The 21,754-nt window shown below is 42.1% G+C and overlaps 1 protein-coding gene across 1 annotated transcript in view; it reads left to right on the top strand.

The window, feature by feature from the left end:
- Nucleotides 1-1,171: 1,171 nt before the first annotated feature.
- Nucleotides 1,172-21,754, top strand: part of RCHY1 (ring finger and CHY zinc finger domain containing 1) — a 41,879-nt gene continuing 21,296 nt past the window's right edge. Inside the window, exons 1-5 of the mRNA XM_089652288.1 lie at nucleotides 1,172-1,304; nucleotides 7,896-8,015; nucleotides 12,794-12,909; nucleotides 15,211-15,289; nucleotides 18,983-19,027. Coding sequence (XP_089508414.1) covers nucleotides 1,224-1,304; nucleotides 7,896-8,015; nucleotides 12,794-12,909; nucleotides 15,211-15,289; nucleotides 18,983-19,027 — 441 coding nt within the window. The 5' untranslated portion in view covers nucleotides 1,172-1,223. The remainder of the gene's footprint in view (nucleotides 1,305-7,895; nucleotides 8,016-12,793; nucleotides 12,910-15,210; nucleotides 15,290-18,982; nucleotides 19,028-21,754) is intronic.

The raw sequence follows: 21,754 nt of genomic DNA, 5'->3' as shown, positions 1-21,754 counted from the left end.
TGCAGACGCCATTTTTTTGTTTTCTGTTATTTTGAAAGTGTAAATGATGGAAATAAAATCTAACTTTTGTTGACATATTATAAGAATGTCCAATCTGTAATTTGATGCCTTTTGGAGATTTTTCCATCTTTCCTTGGCTTCTATATGCACATTAATACAAATTTTTAGCTGGGGTGCCCAAACTTTTGATCCCCACTGTAGCTGTTGACTTTTAAAATACAGACACTTAGCTGTCCCTCGGTCCAGCAGTGTCCTCACCATGGCTGGTCCCACCATCTGTCTTCTCTCTCCAGCGCCGGCATCTTTATTGTGGGCACCCGACTGTGACAGCTTGTGGCTTCAGAGCCGGGTGCCCACTGCGCATGTGCAAGAAGCACTACGCTTTGTGAATGGCCCTGTAGTCTTTTGGGACCTGTCACATGTCCCAGAAGACTACGGGGAGGGAGGACAACTTCCGCTTCCGATCGCCTAGGCGATCGCAGCGGAAGTGGGAGCGGGTACCTGTCAAATTCGGTTACCCGCTCCCCAAAGGTGCCAATCCTTAATGGAGAGCAGGGGATAAAGGATTAAAGTGGAACTTCCCCTTTTGGGTGGAGCTCCACTTTAATTACCACCAAACGAAAGCGCTCTTTGTGTGAAAAAAAATGAAAAAAATGTAATATGGGTACAGTGTTGCATGACTGCGCACTTGTCATTCAAAGTGCAACATCACTGAAAGCTGAAAACTGGCCTTTACAGGAAGGGGGTATAAGTGTCCTGTATGTTAGTGGTTACACACGCAAACAAAAAAGGACGAAAAAGGCGCACATTAACATGACGCGCCAATGTGAATGGGGCTGTATCCCCACAGAGGCCACAGCTTGGTCACTATCAGGAAGCCAGTCCTCAGCTACAATGCCTGGCTGTTTCTGAAGCAAGTGCATGTGGCTGAGATTAGCAGCACTGAAAGGCAACAAAAAAACTAAAAGAAAAAACAAAACACATGGCAATAGTATATGGTGTCATGTAGTTTTCATGTGCTATAATAGGAAACCCCTGGGCAGAAGCAAGCATGTGGGAAACCAAGCCATGTCTATGTAGAAGAAATGTGAGGTATGCCTGTCTCCTATCATCCCCAGTCTGAGGAACTGAAAGGAAGGCAGACTCTGGCACAGCCCTCCGCCTGTCCTCACTCCCTCACAGTGTAAGAGGCTGAACCGGGCTTCCGCTTCCTCCGGTCACACATGGCTGCCAGCTCAGGCTCCGAGGACATGGAGGCGGCGGTGGCGGGCTGCGAGCACTATACCCGGGGCTGTGAGCTGAGGGTGAGGAGAGTCGGGGGGGATGGGACAGTGGGGTGCGGGGATGGTCCCAGTGAATGGTGTGCTCTTCTCACCCCGCTCTGATACACACAGCTCACCCCGTGTCCGTCCACTGCACTGGGAGCAGATAATGTCCCAGCCATTACTGGAAGCTTCAACCTTGTTAGCTCTTTGTAGTTCCACTCCATTTTTAGTGAAGTGCCCCCCCTGTGTGCAGCATTAGCCCCCCTGTTTTCTCCCAAGCCCCCCATTACCCACAGTAGTGTGCTACAACGTGCATCTTGATAGACCTTCTGAATGTCATAGCAATGCATCAGCATGCGTTGCCGCCATTCAACTCTGAGGCCTTGTCCACACAGGTGTGATGCGATTATGTAGTGCGAGTTGGCGATTTTGTTGCGTGTTTATGACGCAGTTTTATGCCTTGGGTGCTGCTGCTGGCTTATTGAGGACCAAGAATTTCCTGGGAGGTGAGTTGTGCCCCGGGTCACATTAATGCGGCTGTAAGCCTGGGTTCACACTGATGCGGTGCGGGATTCTCACCAGTTTCTCTGTGAATTCAGCACGGCATCAGAGTCACACCCCTTTTAGGTGAACCGCTGCAGGTGTGTATGTTAAGTTAACAACACCCCGAAATCGGTTCGCAAAACAGTGCGTTGTGCAGAATAGGATTCATATCCATGCGATCTGATTCTAGTGTAGACGAAAAAAGGGTGCTGTGCCATTTTGATGCAGTGCGATTTGAGCCACACAAAATGTAGGGCTCAAATCGCACCTCACAGAATTCGCATGTAATTTGCACAGGAATGCGGTGCTGTTCCTGTGCAAATCGCATGCTATATACCTTAGATTGTAAGCTCCTTGAGGGTTAGGGACAGATGTGAATCTACAATATATATGTAAAGCGCTGCGTAAATTGATGGCGCTATATAAGTACCTGAAATAAATATGCCGCGCCACGCAAGTGTGAACCCAGGCTAAAGGATAAGTTCACCTTTTGTAACATGTTACACCCATATTCGGGGTGTAATATGTTACAATCGGACTGCCCCCCCCCCCCCCCCCCACACACACACACACTTTGACAGATAGTGGGGGATCTTCTCCCCCGACTTTTGCCAAATTTAAAAAGAAGTGACCATGTGGGGCTCCGCCCACACAGCCGCGTCACTTATTTACAGTCATCTGTGAATGAGAGACTACAAGTCCTGACAGCCTAAGCAGCCATCAGCTTGTAGTCTTCAATGAACTGCCACGGTGCTACGAAGAGCTGTAATCGTTTATTCATTCTTCCTGTCAGTGTATCTGCTTGCTCATATATCCTATATGATGCCAGCAGATATACTGACAGATCTGCAGGAGACCTGCATGGCACCAGCGATTTACTGATCGTTGGTGCAATGGTTTACAGGCTCCTTCAGACAAAAATAAGAAATGCACATTTTTTTTTTACCTGCAAAAAAAGTACATTTATTATTTTTGTGCAAAAGGTAAACTTCTTTAAAACTGCACAAAACTTTGACAGCCGACTATTCTGCGTGACTTCAGTGCAGCTTGTTGTCCCTCATTGCGACTTTATTAACACATGTCAATGCAAGTCGCAAGGAAATAGTGCAGGGACCTTTTCAAAGTTGCAATTTGAGTCGTACCTTGCCGGTAACGGGATGCGACTTGTCATGCAACTTCAAACCGGTAAGTTGCATAACAAGTCGCACTGGTGTGAATTGGGGCTGAAGGTTAACCTCCCTAGCGGTCTGATTATGTCCATATTTCTGTGCTCAAAGCGGTACTTTTTTTGCATGGAAATATGTATTTTTTTTTATTATAGGCCTGTAATTTTTAGGAATAACTCACTGAAATCTGTCCGAACAAGAGTCTAGTAAACATCCCGGGTATGATAAAATTTGAAACATGAATTAATAAATTATAATATAATAAATAAGCATAAAAAATAATAATAATACATTTAATTCAATAATATAATCAAACCAAAAACACTGAAATTTGAAATAGAGCGCCAAGTTGAGCAAAGTCGCAAAATCATTTTCAGTGTCTGATGACGAATTTCCCCACGAATCATCACTCAATTCTGCAAGTAGTTCTAATTTACTATCGCTGTTCTCTAGCTGGTCTAAAACCGCTTTTGACCTAAAGGGACACTTTTTGGACGCCATGGACATTTCTCAGTTTCCAGGCAGAAAGAACAGTAAAAATGTAGGCAGGGCACAGGACAAAGCACTAGGGACAAAATGTATGTGAAATGCTTTGATACAGTAATGTTTTACTATGTGATTTTAGTGAATGTCACTTTTTGTCATTTTCAAATTTCCCGCCGTTCCGTCCCCCGTACGTCCCGATGCTCGCAGGGGACGGAACTCAGATGACAGATGCCGGCATCCGCCGGAGGACATTACCGGGGACACTGCAGGAGGGACATCGCGGGAGTGAAGGACAAGGTAAGTGATCGAGGGATCGCGGAGCAGCACTGCATGGTATTCCGGAGTGTAGCTCGGGGTTACTGCTTGTGGTACTGAAACTTTACCCCGAGCTACACCCGGGAATACCGTCAGGGAGGTTAAAGAAATTAAACTGCTTTCCAAATTGCATCAGAAACACAAGTACATGTGATTTCTGTGTGTTCCCATTGAAGCCTATGGAGCCACTATCGCAATGGAATCACACCAAAGTAGTATAGAAAATTTTCCAAAATCACACTGTCCTGAGTCACCTTAATGTGAACAGACAAATGTGATTTCCATTGCCATGCAATTCTGTGCAACGCAAGTCATATCTGAAATCACATTAGTGTGAACCAGGCCTCAGTGTTATGTAGGCCATAGACGGGTCGAAAATCTGCCGATTTTTCGGCCAAAAAAAAATTGGCGATTTTCGCACCGTTAATGGGTTAATTGGTCAGCTGTTTTTCGGGGTTTTGGCACATTTTTTTTTATCAGTGAAGTTGGAAAAAAATCGGCCGATTTTCGCGGCAATGGTGGGCAAATCGGCCGTTCTTTTTACCGATAAAAAATCTGAGCCATGGCCTGCAAGAAGAAGAATACGAATTCATGTCCGCTGGTATATTTGACATGAAAAAGTATTGCGGTTGCAACAACTTATCTATTTGTATCCGAATAAAAACATCTGTATCCGAAATGCTTACAAATAGATACATTGTTGCAACCGTGATACTTTTTCATGTCAAATATAATAACAGAGCTCTCTGCAGGGACAGAAGTAATTAAATGCCGGCTGTAGACGGGCCGAAAAGACGAAAATCAGCCAATTATTTTTTTTTTTTCTTACCGTTGGTGGTAACGTCGGCCTATTGAACGACCGATTTTTCGGGATTTTTTTTTTTTTTTTTTTTTAAACAGCTGATTTTCGACCCGTCTATGGCCTGCATAAGTCATAACTTCAGCCGTAAGTCATAACATTTGCTCCGTTTTTGGGCCTGCAGACACCCTTGTCAAAGCTTCATATACAGATCTGTAAAAGCTTTGTATGGCGATCCTCTGTGTATCGGGGAATGTGATCCCAGACTGTACAGATGAGCTCAGGCTTAGGGTGACCAATGGATAGGCTGTCCTCCATTAATCAGGACTAGGTGACAGCCGCACACACAGTACTTTGAAGAAAGCAGCTATTAGGCTTGTTTCACACAAGCTTCAACTTGAGGAAGAGCAGTGTTAACAGCAAGCTTTCACACAGCATTTCCAGAACTTGTTGAAGCTTTTAAAGTAGCATTCAGTTTGTAAATGCTGAACAAAGATCCTAATGAGAGTGCTGAACGTCACGCTGAACAAGCTGCTAGTAGGCTGCAGCAAGCTTTCAACAAGCTTCAAGAAGTTCTGAAGCCTGCTAGCAGCTTGTTTAAAGTGGCAATCGTTACTCCCATTAGGATCTGTGTTCAACATTTACAAACTGAGGCTGAATGGTTCTTTAAAAGTTTCAACAAACCTCTGCATATGCTTTGTCAGTGCTTGCTTTTCACACTGCCCTACCATCATGCGCTCTATGCATGAAGGTAAAAAACCAGTGTGCAGCAGCCCTCCCTAATACTCACCTAAGCCCCCTCTCAATCCAGCGATGTGCACTGGATCCTTGGCTATCCCGGGGCTCCCTCTTTTCACTGGCTGAAACAGAAGCGGGAGCCAATGGAAAGAGAGAGGGGGTGGGGCCGATCCTTGGCTCCTTGTGTGAATTGACACACAGAGCAGCAGGTGCCCCCATAGCAAGCTGCTTGTGGGGACACCTGACAGGAGGGAGGGGCCAGGAAAGCCTGTGGGGGACCCGAGAAGAGGAGGATCCAGGCTGCACACAGCAGGCAAGTATAGACATGTTTGTTATTTTTTCTTTAAAAAAAGTAAACCACTTGCCCTTCTTAGGGTTTAACCCCCTTCCTGACCAAGCCATTTTTTGTGTTACATCGCTGCGTTATATTACCTGACAATTGTGCAGTCATGCTATGCTGCACCCAGATTTATGTCCTTTTTTTTCCCCTCAAATAGAGCTTTCTTTCTGTGCTATTTGATCGCCTGTGCATTTTTATATTTTTTGTGCTATCGAAAAAAAACAAAAAGACGGACAATTTTGAGAAAAAAAACGTATTTTTGACTTTTCCCTATTAAACATGTCCAGTAAAAAAATTTTAAAAATCAAATTCCATCCTAAATTCAGGTCAAAATGTATTCTGCTACATGTCTTTGCTAAAAAAAAAAAAAATCCCAATACATGTAAATTAATTGGTTTGCTTGAAAGGTATAGTGTTTATAAATGGCTGTATATATACTTGGATTTTTTATTTTTACTAGTAATGGCGACGATCAGCAACTTATAGCGGGACTGCAGCGGACATTCTGACACTAGGGGAAATTACTTGGTGTCACTGACATCCCCAGTGACACCAATAAAGTGATCAGTACTAAAAAAAAAGCACTGACACTGTGCTAATGGCACTGGGCAGGAAGGGGTTAACATGAGGGGTGATCAAAAGGTTAAATGTGTGCTAGGAGTGTTTTACTAGGGGCGGTGTCAGTAATGTCAGTATGCTGTGCACAGCCATCCAAAGCAGTGTGCTCCAGCTGACAGGGAGGGGAACTGTTAGTAAAGAAAACCGTTCTCCTCCCTGTCAGAGATCTTTGGAAATCATCGGGCGCCGGCGAGTAATCACTGGCCGGGTCCCGATGATTGACAGCCGCGGCCGCAAATGGCGGTGCGGGTAAGGTGCACGGCTCACGCGCAGCCCTACCCGGATATGCAAAATCGCGTATATATATGTGATTTTGCGCACCTGTGCCGCCCTGTAGCAGTATCTCTGCTATAGGGCAGTTGGGAAGAGGTTAAAACAGAAGTATAGCCAAAGCTTTTCCTGTAAGTCACTGGAGTGCTGTTCATTTTGCACTCCTGTGATCCTTTTTCAGCGGACAGTGGGCTAAAGTCCTCTGCAGCTGACATCACTCAGCTGCTCCAGGCTCTGAAAAGATCCCAACCATGTGGTTGGACTGTCACTTGTCTCAGACTCTCAATGATCTGCCGAGAACCTAAGTCAGCCCCTCCCGCCCCCACAGCCCAGCGCTTCAGTGAGCACTGGAGGGGCAGAGCAGAAAGTCGGAGACTGACAGTCACAGCTCTCTGCTCAGAGCAGAGGGGAGAACTGAGCGATCAGCGATTCTCACTGCAGAGCCGGGGGGGGGGGGGGGGGGTGCTGCATTTACCTGAATGAGGATAAATGTTTTTTTTATTTTTTTTAAGTCCATACATTTTTTTTACTACAACAGGTTTCCTCCTCACCACCTGTTTTAACCCTCAAAATGCCTGTGCATGGCACAGCAACTGCATGCATTGTACACAGGTGTAGGGTGGTTGAGGCACAGTCTCATTCACTTCAATAGATCGCATTTGCCAATGGTACTGGTACATTCTGTTAAATATTCGATGCAAGACATCAATACCATGGCATGTGTACAGCCCTGAGCAGCTGCATATCTTTGCGTAGGTGGGTGGTCAGGGAGGCAGTAAAACCGTGTGTTGGTACCCTCCTTTTACCGCCCCCACAACCACCCATGTAAATGAGCCCATACTCCTCCAATGAGCTGCGGTGTTGGGAATGACTCAGCCCACACCTCACTGAACCATAAAAAAAAGCGTTCAGAGGGCGCCTGAGGTCATCTATGTTCAGGAACTGTTTGCTGACCAAAAGTATTATTATTATACAGTATTTATATAGCGCCAATGGGTATGCTCAGCACTGTACAGTAGCAAGGGGGACAGAACATGAGACAAGACAGTAACAATACAATACACGAGGGGTTCGAGGGCCCTGCTCTTTCAAGCTTACAATCTAGGAGGGAGGGGAAGGTGGCACAGGAGGAGTTGGCTGTGGGGGATGGAAAGATGAAAGTATGTTTATATTACTTTTTTCATTTTTTCATTCACTTAAGTTAAAAAAAAAAAAAAGACTAGGCTTTCTTTTTTAAGTGAACTTATGAGGACAGATATTTGAGAGTTTCCAATAGCTGACTTGATTTCAAGCCTTGGGTCTCTGGGCTTTCATGCTACAAGTAGTTTTGATCTCAGGTCTTGTGTTTTTTTTAGGCTCCTTGCTGTGGTAAATTTTACACTTGTCGATTGTGCCATGACAACAAAGAAACACATAAGATGGACCGTTTCAAGGTCGTGGAGGTCCAATGTTTGAAGTGCAAGTGCATTCAGAAGGTATATTGCTTTACTACATTTTATTATCTTTATGTAAATCTGAGGAATATTGACAGGAAAATTGTTTTCTGAAATGATTCTTAAGGTGATCATACACTATACAAACTGATTGTACAATCCTCTTTAGATCTAACATCAACTGTGTAATGTATAGCTGGCCATATATGGATTGAAATTTAGCTGGTCAATGCTGAATCTTTCAATCCATATCTGGCCACTATGGTTGAACAGAGGTCAATCTGCTGATCGACTTCTGTTCAACCACCCTGTTAGAAGCTTTCCGCTTGAGCAGTGCTGCAGGCTACAGATTGCAGTGCTGATCAGTATATTCTGATGGCAGGGAAGTCTCCCCTTTTGTCTTTTGTCAGAAAAAAAGACACAGTAGAGAGAATTCCCTCATCCACATTGAATGGCCAGCCTAAGGGCCTGACTGACTTGACAAAAATACAATGAACTGTTCAGCTATGTCCTCGTATTATATAGTTTTGGTTTGTACAGTCAGATTCTATAGTGTATGGCCAACTTTAGTCTTCTGGTTCTTCAAAGCCTTACTGGTTACTTGTTATCTGCTAATATTTTATGCGCACACTTTGAACCCCCCCCCAAAAGAAAAAACAGAATAGACTGCTGAAATGTGATTTTATTTCTTAAAGTGGAACTCAAGGAATTATCTGCATTGCAAACGTACATTGATCCAGCTTGGGACATTGTAAGTGTGCATTACTCAGGCCTGGTGGACCACTGGGAAAGGTGGAAATCACAGTAGTATTCGGCGCTACTACAGTGATAGTCGTGGTTAGGTCCTAGTTCCATTCTGCACACTGACCACAGGAGATTGCTCGCTCATAGAATACTTTATTGATTTTTTTCCTTTGTATCTTTTCTCAACACCTTGTCCAGTTAATACTTTGTATTCATTAAAAAAAATATAAGGCGTTTTGTGAATAGCGGCGTTGCCAAGCAAGTGACTTCTCCCATGGTAAATGGGCAGTGAGGCAGCTGCTTGCACAGAACTTGAGTAGGGCCTGGAAGATTGCGGACCAGCTATCCCAGTGGTCCAGCAGATATGAGTAAGGCTAGCCATACACACACAGAGCCTCCAGGCTGAATTAACAAAATCCGATTCCTCCATCCATGCTATACAGCACAGATGGACAAATCTACTGTGACTGTTGTATTCTGACAGAATACCAAAACAGTGGCTGTATCTAATTGGTTTTTTGGACAATAATTTTCTATCTGACTCCTTCAATTTTTGAATCAAAGGATGTTGGGTATCAGGTGGCTGACAGGGCCACCCACTAAGTGAATTTGGTCTGGTTTATCTGGAGCCTGACACTTCAAATAGGAAATCGCCAGGTTTAAGTAGAACTAAAGGCAAAACCTTTTTTTATATAGTGTTTTTAACCACTGGAAGATCTACCCCCCTTCATGACCAGGCCATTTTTTTGGTGATACGGCGCTGCATTACTTTAACTGACAATTGTGCGGTCATACAACGCTGTACATAAATTAAATATATGTAATTTTTCCCCAAAAAATAGAGCCTTCTTTCGGTGGGATTTGATCACCTCTGTGTTTTGTATTTTTTGCGCTATAAACAAAAAGAGACTGACAATTTAAAAAAAACAATATTGTTTAATTTTTGCTATAAAACATATCCAATAAAAAAATAAAATTTCTTCATAAATTTAGGCTAAAATTAATTCTGCTACATGCCTTTGCTAAAAAAAATCTCAGTAAGTGTATATTAATTGGTTTACGTGAAAGTTATAGCGTCTACAAATAGCAGTATATACAGTTAGATCCATATATATTTGGACACAGGCACAATTTTCATACTTTTGGCTCTGTATTCCACCAGAATAAAAACGAAACAATCCAAATGAGTTTGAAGTGCAGACTTTCAGCTTTAATTCAAGTGGTTGAACAAAAATATCAAGTACAGATTTTAAGTACTGCAACCATTTTTATACACAGTCCCTCCATTTTCAGGGACTCAAATGTAATTGGACAAATATAATCATAAATAAAATGTTCATTTTTAATATTTTGTTGAGAATCCTTTACTGGCAATGACTGTCTGAAGTCTGGAACCCAGGGACATTACCAAAGACTGGGTTTCCTCCTTTGTGATGCTTTGCCAGGCTCTAACTGCAGCTGTCTTCAGTTGTTCTTTGTTTGTGGGTCTTTCTGCCTTTAGTTTTACAGATGATGTTGTGTACTTTGGATCATGAGCTGTTCCAAGCCTTCTCCACACTTTTTTCTTCCTGGCATTCTGGTACAGATTAATCTTCGTTTCATCCGTCCAAAGAATGCTTTTCCAGAACTGGTCTGGCTTTTTTAGATGTTTTTTGGCAAAGTCTAATCTGGCTTTTCTATCTGCTACTGTGTTCCTGTACTACCAGCATGAATAACTTCTAACACGTTTTCCTGACACCAAAAGAAAAATTGTGACAGGGGAGGGACCTCCAGCAGATTGACAGCCTCAGCTCTGTTCCTGTGATCTGTGTGAAGGGGAGTTGTGTCCCTTCCTTACAATCAGCTCTCAGAACTCTCCTCACAGAGCTTTGCAGTGTGTATTTTCAACTCTCCGTCCACTTTTTTCTGACAGCTCAGACAAGCGGATATAGAGAAGGTGGCAGCTAAACAGGTACAACTTATGTAGGAGGATATGTTTCTTTTCAGTGTATCACCTGAGGCCAGTCACTTCACTGGGTATATGTAAGGGTTTACAATCACTTTAATAGCCTCATCTTTTTCTGCTACATATCTTCCCCTAAATCCTTGTTGATAAACTTTATGGCACATGATAAACCAAAATCATAATCTCCATATTCCCATTAAATGCTTTTTGGTATTAGTGCAAATGTGCAAGGTTTAAAGTGGTTGCAAAGGCTCAAGGTTTTTTACCTTCATGATTTCTATGCATGAACCAAAAAAAACTGTGTGCAGCATCCCCTCCCATAATTACCCGAGCCCCATCGCAATCCTGCAATGTGCACTAGAGCCCCGACTTTTTGGGAACTCTCCCTCTTCATTGTCTGAGACAGCAGTTGCTGACAATCACAGCCAGTAAGTCAATGAGGGGGGGGGGGTGTACAGGGCAGAGTTGCGGCTCTTTGCGTGAATAGACATGCAGAGCAGCTGCTCGGAAGCGAGCCTGCTTCAGTGCCCCCATAGCAAGCTTCTTGGTCTGGGGGTATTCAGCAGGAGGGAGGAGCCAGGAGCACTGGCAGGGGACCCAAGAAGAGGAGGATCAGGGCTGCTCTGTGCAAAACCATTGCACTTTAAAAAAATGCCTTTAATATCACTTTAAATTTAGTTTATAGCTATACGAAAATGCTTAAAGTTATGTGGATAGCCTAGAGTGCTTGAAGGTTTAGGTATTCCAGATGATGCAGCCATGTATGATAATCAGTGCATGTACCCATGTTTCCCTCCTGAAAGCAGAGTATTACTGGGTTCCAGACTATGGTAAAAGTGTTTGAGATCTCACACAAATTAATCAAACACCTGGATAGAGTCGATCAGTTGCCATGTTATGGGCTGATCATAAATGTTAACAAATCAGCTGCCAGTGATAGAATAAAGTATACCTAAAACCAAAGCTTTTTTCTTTTTTATATAAGGAATAATGAACGTTTTAAGTATTTATTTTCCATTGGTGTGCCATTGTAGAGACAGAAAGGGAGTGACTGCCATTAAGTAAAGTGACAGCAACAGGACAATGATTCTGCTACTGATAGCATTGCTTGTGGCAGATTTGCGAGGTCCTGGTCCCACAGCTGCTGGAAATAATGCTTGGGGGGCCTTGCTGTTGTATGGAAAGGTATTCTGTTTTTGCATAGGGAATATACTTTCCCTATGCAAGTCTTATCCTGGTTTTCCTTTCTTTCCAAGAATAGAACTGGGTAATGGCTGAGAATAGTAAGCCTAAAATAGATACAACAATCTAGGAATGAAGGAGATGGTGGGGATAAAGCGGCCTGATTGTATGATACAGTAATGCAGATATGTTGCCATTTTGTGAACTACCAAAAAAGTAAATAACTAGTAATTTGTCGGTTAGGTAGTGTTATTTTATCAGTACATAGCAAGACTGAGTGGGCAAACAACAGCACTATAACTGGACACCCATCGGCTCCATTTCTGGCTTTCACCGTTGATCCTCATAGACCCTTAATGGGAATTATTCTTCTTCCCAAAGAAACAGGCTTGACCTTATACCCCACAGGCTATGAAATTCTGGTTTTGGCTTTATGCAAATCTAGAAGTGTATCATTTTTGGGTTCATTGAAGTATATGGAGAATCCAGCATGGAGTTGAGGATTTATATCAGCATAAATCTTTTTGCATCCATCACATTAGCACTTCACATGTTGATTTCCTGCTCAAAAGATGTTACATATGAATAACAGGGAGAGTCTAAATTTTAGGGTTATCAGGATATGCCAGAGCTTTGCATCCTGGCATATAACCTTAATAGCAAGGTTTTGAAGGTTGCTGTAGGTAGGTGTAGACACTTCTAGGATTCTGAGTTTATAAAGCTACAGCAGCTTTATATTTTCTTCCACGACAGAATTGTCTTTAATAATTCTCATTGTACAATGCTGCTAGTAAATAAGAGCCATGGTATGGAATGTATGGCATATGTGTTTTAGTGATGGCACCCCAATTAGATGGTTCCAAACTATCAGTCTTTCTCTGTGATAGTTTCATGTATCCCTTGCCATATGGCAAACATTGATTTCTTTTCATATTTGTTTTTTCTTTAGGCTCAAAAAAGTTGTGAGCATTGTAATCATGTTTTTGGAGACTACTACTGCGATATATGTCATCTCTTTGACAAAGACAAGAAGCAGTATCATTGTGAAGGATGCGGTATTTGCAGGTATGTCTTGTGTTTATTTTATAAATTACATTCATAAACTATTATATTTAGTAATTTTGAAAACACACTTTTAGGAATAATATTCCACTGGCAGCCTGTGGGAGGAACCGTTGTAAAGAGAGCTGCAGAATCTTTACCTTAGGGACCTAAGGAAATTGGGTTCACCCATTATTGGATTATACTCAAGGTTGCTGTACATCATGGAAAAAATTTGTGCAGTATTGTCAGTAAGGTTCCCCTGTTTCTGCCCTTGCATAATTTGATTGGCCGGGGGGGACATTGAGGGGGCAGCATTGTTGAGTATTGCAATTCATAATCAGGGCTGCTCTGGTGGCTTGTGGGAGAAGCTGTTTCTGTCTGTGTATAATATGATTGGCCCCAGCCAATTTAATTATACACAGTAAGAAATGGCTCTTCCTAACACCCATCAGAGTGGACCTGATGGGGAACCAATCACCACAAAAACAGCCCAGAAGCACTATGTCCACCTGCATTGTGGCCAGGATGCAGGCAGCTCGAGGCTACTTCTTTAAAAGAGAAGTTTAGTTTTTTGGGGGGTTTTTTCCCTGAAATCATACTTGCCTAGGTGAATACAGCATCAGCCCCTCACTGGCTCTAAGTGTGAGAACTCAGCGATCACATGACCACTGATTGCTGAGTTCTCACCGCCGCTGTGAGAATGAACTGCACTCCTGTGATCCACAGGAGAAGTACAGCCAAAAGAGCTTTGGCTGTACTTCTCCTTTAATGCTGAATGACAAAAGGGTTGATCCAGCCCATTACTAATTATACCTCCTACAAGCAGTACTTAACTCCTTAATTCCCAGAGATCATAGATTTTTAAATGCCCAAGTCAATTTTAGCACCAACATTTATTAGTAAACTTGACAATAATTTGGTAGCTTATTTGCATACCTTAACCACTTCAATACTGGGCACTTTCACCCACTTTCTGCCCAGGCCAATTTTCAGTTATCAGGGCTGTTGCACTTTGAATGACAATTGTGCGGTCATGCAAAACTGTACTCAAATGAAATTTTTATCATTTTTTTGAGACAGATGGAGCTTTCTTTCGGTGGTATTTAATCACCAGTGGGTCTTTTAGTTTTTTGGTAAACAAATGAAAACGGGCTGAACATTTAAAAAAAAAAAAAAAAAAAAAAAAGGTTTTTCTTAGTTTGTGTTATAAAAGTTTGCAAGTACGTCATTTTTCTTCTTCACTGATGGGCGCTGACGAGGCTTCACTGATAATCAGTGTCCTGTTAGCCTTTCCAGTTATCGGCTCTCCTTTCCTCATAATGTGACCGCACGTGAGGAAAAGAATGCCAATAATCGGCAAGTTTGTATATATGTGATCAGCTATGATTGGCCCCCTACCTTGATCTGATATCAGCTGTGTCCAAAGTTCACATCGGTCACAGAGCTCGCCTGCTGCATGCCCAGAAGGTGTGTTCTGGGAGGACTGTCATAAACACCCTCCCAGAACAAGAGAGCTGCGCTGTAGCCGTCTTTTGGCTATGGCGCAGTTTTGAGGTGGTTAAACTTTTCTCTGCTCTTATATTTTTAATATCAATAAAATGCATAAAAATATTAAAAGAAATAAAATCATATATTTGGTCTAAATAACCTCTCCAGTGTCAACATCATTGACCGTTTTGCCCCGGGTTTGTCTTCTATGGCCTTCTTGATTGGCCAGCCCAGGTTAATGCTACTCCCTTGCATGTGCACTGGATTTGATATGTCCTGGCACCAAGTTATGCTGAAAATGTACACTGATCTCCACATGCCTGTCAAGTGTGCATCAAGAAGAAACATTGCTGGCAGGCAAAAGAGGAAGCCTTTATTTCAGTTTCTTAAAAAGACTTCAGTTCTGCTTAAAACATGTGGCACTGCAGATTAACACTGTCACCTAAAGGCAACATTGTTCATCTACAGGTAAAAAGCTTTAATATTTTTAGTAACACCTCCAGCCTGCATGTGATCACTATTTAATAGCTGACATAGTGATCACAAGATCAGTAACCATGCTAATTGGGAATCTGATCCGTCTGGGGTAGGTACGATTGAGAGCCTCAGCGTTGTTCTCTCTAGCACAGGACAAACTTTATATACAGATAGTGTGAAGGGGTTAAAGAACCATATATTTCCATTCTTGGCTGTAGGAGCAGACATGCATACCGCTTAATAGAACAGTAAAATACTAGATGTGCCACCAGTCACTTTGACCTTCAATACACTTTTCTGTCACCATAACTTTTTTTTTATTTTTAAGAGGGTTAACTCTTTTTGTTTTTCCGTTAGGATTGGCCCAAAGGAACAGTTTGAGCATTGTGCAAAGTGTAACTTATGTCTGCCGTTAAGCTTCAGAGGAAACCACAAGGTAATAAAGCAACATCAATCTTTTATCTTGAGGCTTGCAATTGAAAGGGAAAGATAGATATTTTTATATGCAAAACGCAAGAAGACAGATGTCAGGAAAGTTTTTGGTTAACCTTAAAAAAAGTTGTTTGAAAATTGGGGAGAGACCCTCAGCCTGGTGGTATAAACCACATCTGGACCCGCTTCAGTTTGGCTAGTATGTCTGGTATTTCTTTTTCTTGCTTTTGCTTATTTATCTCAACAGAAAATAGTAGGAGCCTTTTCACATGGGCATTCTGACCAGGTCCGCCTGTCCGTTTTCAGGCAGATTTGATCAGAAGCTCAATGCAGTTCTATGGACAGGCAGGTGTAAACTGACTTGTGGTATCTTTGTTTCCTGTTTACGGAGCAAAGCGGCTCTGTGTGAAAGTGCCTGAACAGCAGTAGAGCAATTATTGTTTTATCTAGTTGCTGTGTCTGATTTCTCTTGATTCAGAGAAAGCTGCCAAGCCATTGGTGCAGCACAGGTAGGTCAGCATTCAGCAGGCTAAAAGCATGGATGCAAAAGCATGTTTCATGAAGCACAAATCATATTTTGGACTTCCTGTTGAATGGTAGTGCTACTAACCAGCTTTTGTTAATGCTGGTTAATGAAAAGCTTTTTCGGTTCATTTAAAGGGTATTTCCACTTTTGCAGTTGAAGTGAGATAACACCTACTTTATATTTGTTACATATCCCTATTCACACAACATCACTTAAAAAATCAATCAATAAATCAATACAAAATGTTGTAGCTTACCTTTTTGGATGTTCTCTTCAGCTGAAAAAAGTCCTAATTCATTTCGTTATAAGTGAGGCTGGGAAGCTCTGTTTACCATAGCTAACCACATCTGTACTGTATAGAGCCGATATCACATCAGTTGTACTAGGTTTGAACATTGTCTGTCAAAGCTAAAGGTTAAGGAACTAGGCTGCTCCATTGTATGCTATTGGAACAGATCACGCTGAAGTACTTGAGAAATTCTTGCAATCAGCCATGATGGCTTCTTCTCAGAAACATTTAAAAGGTAAGAAATATTTTTTTTTAAATGTTAGGGTATGCTGTCTGAATAGGAACACATAATAACAGGTTTTCTCAATTTTTGGCTACAAAATAGAAACACTTTTAAAGAATAAGTTCACCTTTACAAAAGAAATATTAAATGCACATATTTTTGCAGGTATAAAAATATGCATGTATTTTTTTTTGTTAAGAGCCTGTAAAGCATTGCACCCATGATCAGCAGATCATGGTTGTAATGCCACGGTCCTGCATACTGCCTGTGTAGCTGTCTGCCCATACCTCTGATACAGACAGGAAGTCGCACTCTGATAGGAAGCTCAAGGGGCAGCACAGTGGCTAAATGGTAAGCATTTCCACCTGACTGTATTGGGGTCGTTGGTTTGAATCCCAACCACGGCATCACTTGCCTAGAGTTTGCATGTTCTTTCTATGCCTGCGTGGGTTTCCTCCGGGTGCTCCAGTTTCCTCCCACACTCCAAAGACGTGCTGCTAGGTTAATTGGCTCCTGTCTAAATTGTCCCTAGCATGTGTATGTATGAATGTGAGTTAGGGACCTTGTACGCCCCTTGAGGGTTAGGGACTGATGTGAATGTACAATATACAGTCAGGTCCATAAATATTGGAACATCGACACAATTCTAAAATTTTTGGCTCTATACACCACCACAATGGATTTGAAATGAAACAAACAAGATGTGCTTTAACAGCAGACTGTCAGCTTTAATTTGAGGGTATTTACATCCAAATCAGGTGAACGGTGTAGGAATTACAGCAGTTTGCATATGTGCTTCCCACTTGTTAAGGGACCAAAAGTAATAGGACAATTGGCTTCTCAGCTGTTCCATGGCCAGGTGTGTGTTATTCCCTCATTATCCTAATTACAATGAGCAGATAAAAGGTCCAGAGTTCATTTCAAGTGTGCTATTTGCATTTGGAATCTGTTGCTGTCAACTCTCAAGATGAGATCCAAAGAGCTGTCACTATCAGTGAAGCAAGCCATCATTAGGCTGAAAAAACAAAACAAACCCATCAGAGAGATGGCAAAAACATTAGGCGTGGCCAAAACAACTGTTTGGAACATTCTTAAAAAGGAACGCACCGGTGAGCTCAGCAGCACCAAAAGACCCGGAAGACCATGGAAAAGAACTGTGGTGGATGACCGAAGAATTCTTTCCCTGGTGAAGAAAACTCCCTTCACAACAGTTGGCCAGATCAAGAACACTCTCCAGGAGGTAGGTGTATGTGTGTCAAAGTCAACAATCAAGAGAAGACTTCACCAGTGTGAATACAGAGGGTTCACCACAAGATGTAAACCATTGGTGAGCCTCAAAAACAGGAAGGCCAAATTAGAGTTTGCCAAACGACATGTAAAAAAGCCTTCACAGTTCTGGAACAATATCCTATGGACAGATGAGACCAAGATCAACTTGTACCAGAGTGATGGGAAGAGAAGAGTATGGAGAAGGAAAGGAACTGCTCATGATCCTAAGCATACCACCTCATCAGTGAAGCATGGTGGTGGTAGTGTCATGGCGTGGGCATGCATGGCTGCCAATGGAACTGGTTCTCTTACATTTATTGATGATGTGACTGCTGACAAAAGCAGCAGGATGAATTCTGAAGTGTTTCGGGCAATATTATCTGCTCATATTCAGCCAAATGCTTCAGAACTCATTGGACGCCGCTTCACAGTGCAGATGGACAATGACCCAAAGCATACTGCAAAAGCAACCAAAGAGTTTTTTAACGGAAAGAAGTGGAATGTTATGCAATGGCCAAGTCAGTCACCTGACCTGAATCCGATTAAGCATGCATTTCACTTGCTGAAGACAAAACTGAAGGGAAAATGCCCCAAGAACAAGCAGGAACTGAAGACAGTTGCAGTAGAGGCCTGGCAGAGCATCACCAGGGATGAAACCCAGTGTCTGGGGATGTCTATGCGTTCCAGACTTCAGGCTGTAATTGACTGCAAAGGATTTTCAGTCATGGCACCCATTAAAATTCTGCACAATTTCAAGAAACCCAATTCTAAAATGTAAACAAAAAATAAACTAAAGCAGTGTGCAGCTGCATCTAACATTAACACCCAACATTAGAGGTGAATTTTTTTTTCTTAAAAGCAATGTACCTTTGCACACTGGTACTGACTAGTATTCCGGCTTTTCTCTTCTGCCTCTGCTTCTCCCCCTCCTTCCCTGTGACTGATGGAGAGGGACAGCTGAGAGGGCAAACAAGGACATCCTCAGGGGCCCGATGTCCTTCTTATCAACCGATGACGTCATCTGTTGATGGGACACCAGTAGCTGGCCTGCATGATGCCCGAGCTTGAAATGCTGCACAATAAAACCCTGTGGCTTTGTGTACGAAAAAAAAAGCCATCTTGATCCACCTGCTGGCTTGTTAACAACTTTTGGGCAGGTTTTAGGCATTTTGCCCAGGCATCCCTGAAGAATCCAGAAGGCACCCTGGTTGGAAAAGGCTTCTTTAAGACACAGCAGCAACACCTTGAGTGTCCAAAATATTAATAATTGATATTTTCAAAAGTATATATAGAAAGGCACAGCACCCTCTCTATCTTGAAATGAACAAAAAATGTTATTGGGTATACTTGAGGTAAATTGAAGTGTTCATGCATTTTATCTTTTATTTAGTGCATAGAAAATGTCTCAAGACAAGACTGTCCTATATGTTTAGAGGTAAGTAATGTCACGGAATTATTGTACTGTTTTTATGCAGTTCAATTTTTTTTTGTGCTAATGCCTTCTGAATTTGATCAATTTTAATTGTTTGTCGAGTTTAATTTCCTTACTAGTTAGAAGAGAACAAATCCTTTTCCTTTAACATTAGTCTTCCATTATCTGTATTTTTTTAGATCTATTATTTACAAACATATCTTTATTGTTTTATCAAGTGAGGAGAAGCAAAGTTGGGTAGCTGAGTACAGCTTAACTATAGCCACACATTCCTGATTTTCCAGTTTAAAGTTGTGATGCAAATTACATGAATGCCTTCTGATCACTTCCCACCTTTATGAGGTTTCACAACCATAGAGGCTTACTAGGAAAGATTCAAGTATCAGGGAGCTTGAGGTGCAAGCCACACACCCGTAGACTTCTGCTATTAGACTCTATGCACACGCAGCTTCGCTAAGCCGTATGTGATATACTGCACAGAATCCCTTTTTGATACTGGCTACTACTAGGCAGCAGTGCATGAAATTAGCTGTGGTGTGATTATCTTCTGTCAATAACAAAGCCAAAAAAAATCAGTATTTTGCGCAATGTATTTGTTTTTATAGTACTATAACACATCTCAGATTTGTACACTTGTTTTATTATGAGTGGTGAGGCGTGATCTCTACACTATTATATAGATTTCGAAAATTCATTGTTAATCTTTAAAGACCTTAGCATGATCTTTCCCTGTCATACTAAAATATAGCTGAGCTTATGAAACCGAGTGGCATCTTTCTACAGCTTTAGATATGTAACTGTGCAAATCTCACATGATGCCAAAGAAACATTTTGCTTGACAATAAATAGGAAGGGATTAACAACATTTCAGAAATTTATTTCAAGTGTCTGGTAGCATGTCATGTTCAGGAGGCCTCTTGAAGTCATTATAGTCTTTTTTTTATTATTATTTATTTTTTTAGCAGATAAACCTTACAATAGATAAATGTATAAGCTGCACTAAAGCTATGATTTGATGGGAAGTTCTCCTTCGCCCCACGTGCTAGTAAAATTTCTGATGAACTCTATTTCTGGCTGGGAAAAAAAAGTAGTCCTATATTAAAACCAGTTTAACATTTGAAAAACATGCTTCTTCCTTGTCCAGGGACACAGTCTACACCATCAGGTTATACTGATGCCTACAGCTATCTTGAGCAGACCCTGCTGGATTGACACTGCGGGGCTAGTCTGAAAGTGATCTTTAAGCACTGAGTTCTGCATAAGATGATTTCCAGACCCTGTTCTAGTAACAAGTTAGCTTCGGAGCACTTTCCAGATCTTGAGATGTTGCCATCGCCTCAACACTTGCTATGTCACCGAAGACTCATACTATAAGTAGGCTGATGGGACTAAGCATTGGGAGCTATAAAATTCATTTGAATTCCCAGTCCCTGCTGGCCTATACCACAGAAGGGGTTAACAGTAAGGGACTGAGTGGTGAGTTGTGCACATGCTCTTTAAAGTCAAGGAATCATCTCCCTGCTGTTGCTCCTGCTTTGAAAAGAGCCACATAGAACTCTGATCTTTGGTCATTTCCTACTGCCCATCTACAGTGACTTTGGTCACCTCCAGCTGTCTGACCCTCACCAGTTGCCAACTGTCTGGGTTATGTGCATACCTGAGGCCTTACCAAGTACCTTGAGCTTAGTCGCTGTACCACCTCGTGGTTGCAACATGTTCATTTCTAGAAATGAAGAGGATGATCCCACTCTAATGGATGACTCCAATTCACACTCCCTATCAATTGTGGGAACATTTGTTGTGCATCCTAAAATACTGATGTTTGTAATCTGTAATCCTGTTCCCCTATGGTTATAGTGTTTACCTCATTATTGGAATTCTTCTTGACTCTGCCTGGTGAGGCTGTGTCCCCTGCTATATCCACCTGGGTCTCTATAGGAATCACATCAGACTTTGAGACTAATTCTTCCATGGTCCCAACTACAGAGGCCCTAGGCATACTCCCATATCTTTCCCTGCAAACCTCCAGCTTCACAACTGCAAAGACTTTCATGTGCTTTTTGAAGTTTTTCTTTATGGGGATTGGAAGCACCTTGATGGGTCCTGGACACCCTCTGAGCACCTACTGGATTTGTTCCCGTTTTGAAAGGACTTTGCAAAACAGTGGTCTGTATCCACTGTACCAGAGACTCACCTTAAAAGAGAAACCACTTGGTCAGTAGAGGGCATCCATATTATCAAGAATATCACTGCAGGCCAAAGCACCCACCTGCTTTGGGATAAGAATTCTAGGAAAAGGTCGGCTAAGTCCCCTTCCCTTTCTTCCTCTACTCCTAGAGTAGGCATACCTAAGTCTTATCTGCCTGGTTCTCCACCCACCCACAAGTATGGAGGTTAGAAACCTCCTAAACCTTCAGAGAGACCTTCGCATGAAAGTGTACCCCCACTTTAGTAAGTGGGGTTGAGGTTTGTTAATCTGGCTTTTCAGGATTACAGGCTGAACCTTAAACCAACAATTAAACACCTCACTTTCAAGTTTCATGTGCCACAGATTAGCAGATCTAAATATGTATCCTTGGGGTCTCCTGAACCTAAAAATCCTTCTCCTAGTTCCTGCACCAGTTTGATCTTAGGAGTTGTATTCCATGCTGACCTAGGTTTTCTGATAGAGAAGGCAATTATCTCTTTTGAGACATAGTCCAACAGTTGTACATGGTATTCATCATATTT

This window comes from Staurois parvus, unplaced genomic scaffold (genome assembly GCF_062004578.1).
Source record: "Staurois parvus isolate SC_StPar_1 unplaced genomic scaffold, SC_StPar_1.0 ptg000679l, whole genome shotgun sequence".
Classification (NCBI taxonomy): Eukaryota; Metazoa; Chordata; class Amphibia; order Anura; family Ranidae; genus Staurois; species Staurois parvus.
The sequence above is the reverse complement of the archived record's forward strand: the minus strand, read 5'-3'. Positions and strand labels throughout refer to the sequence as shown.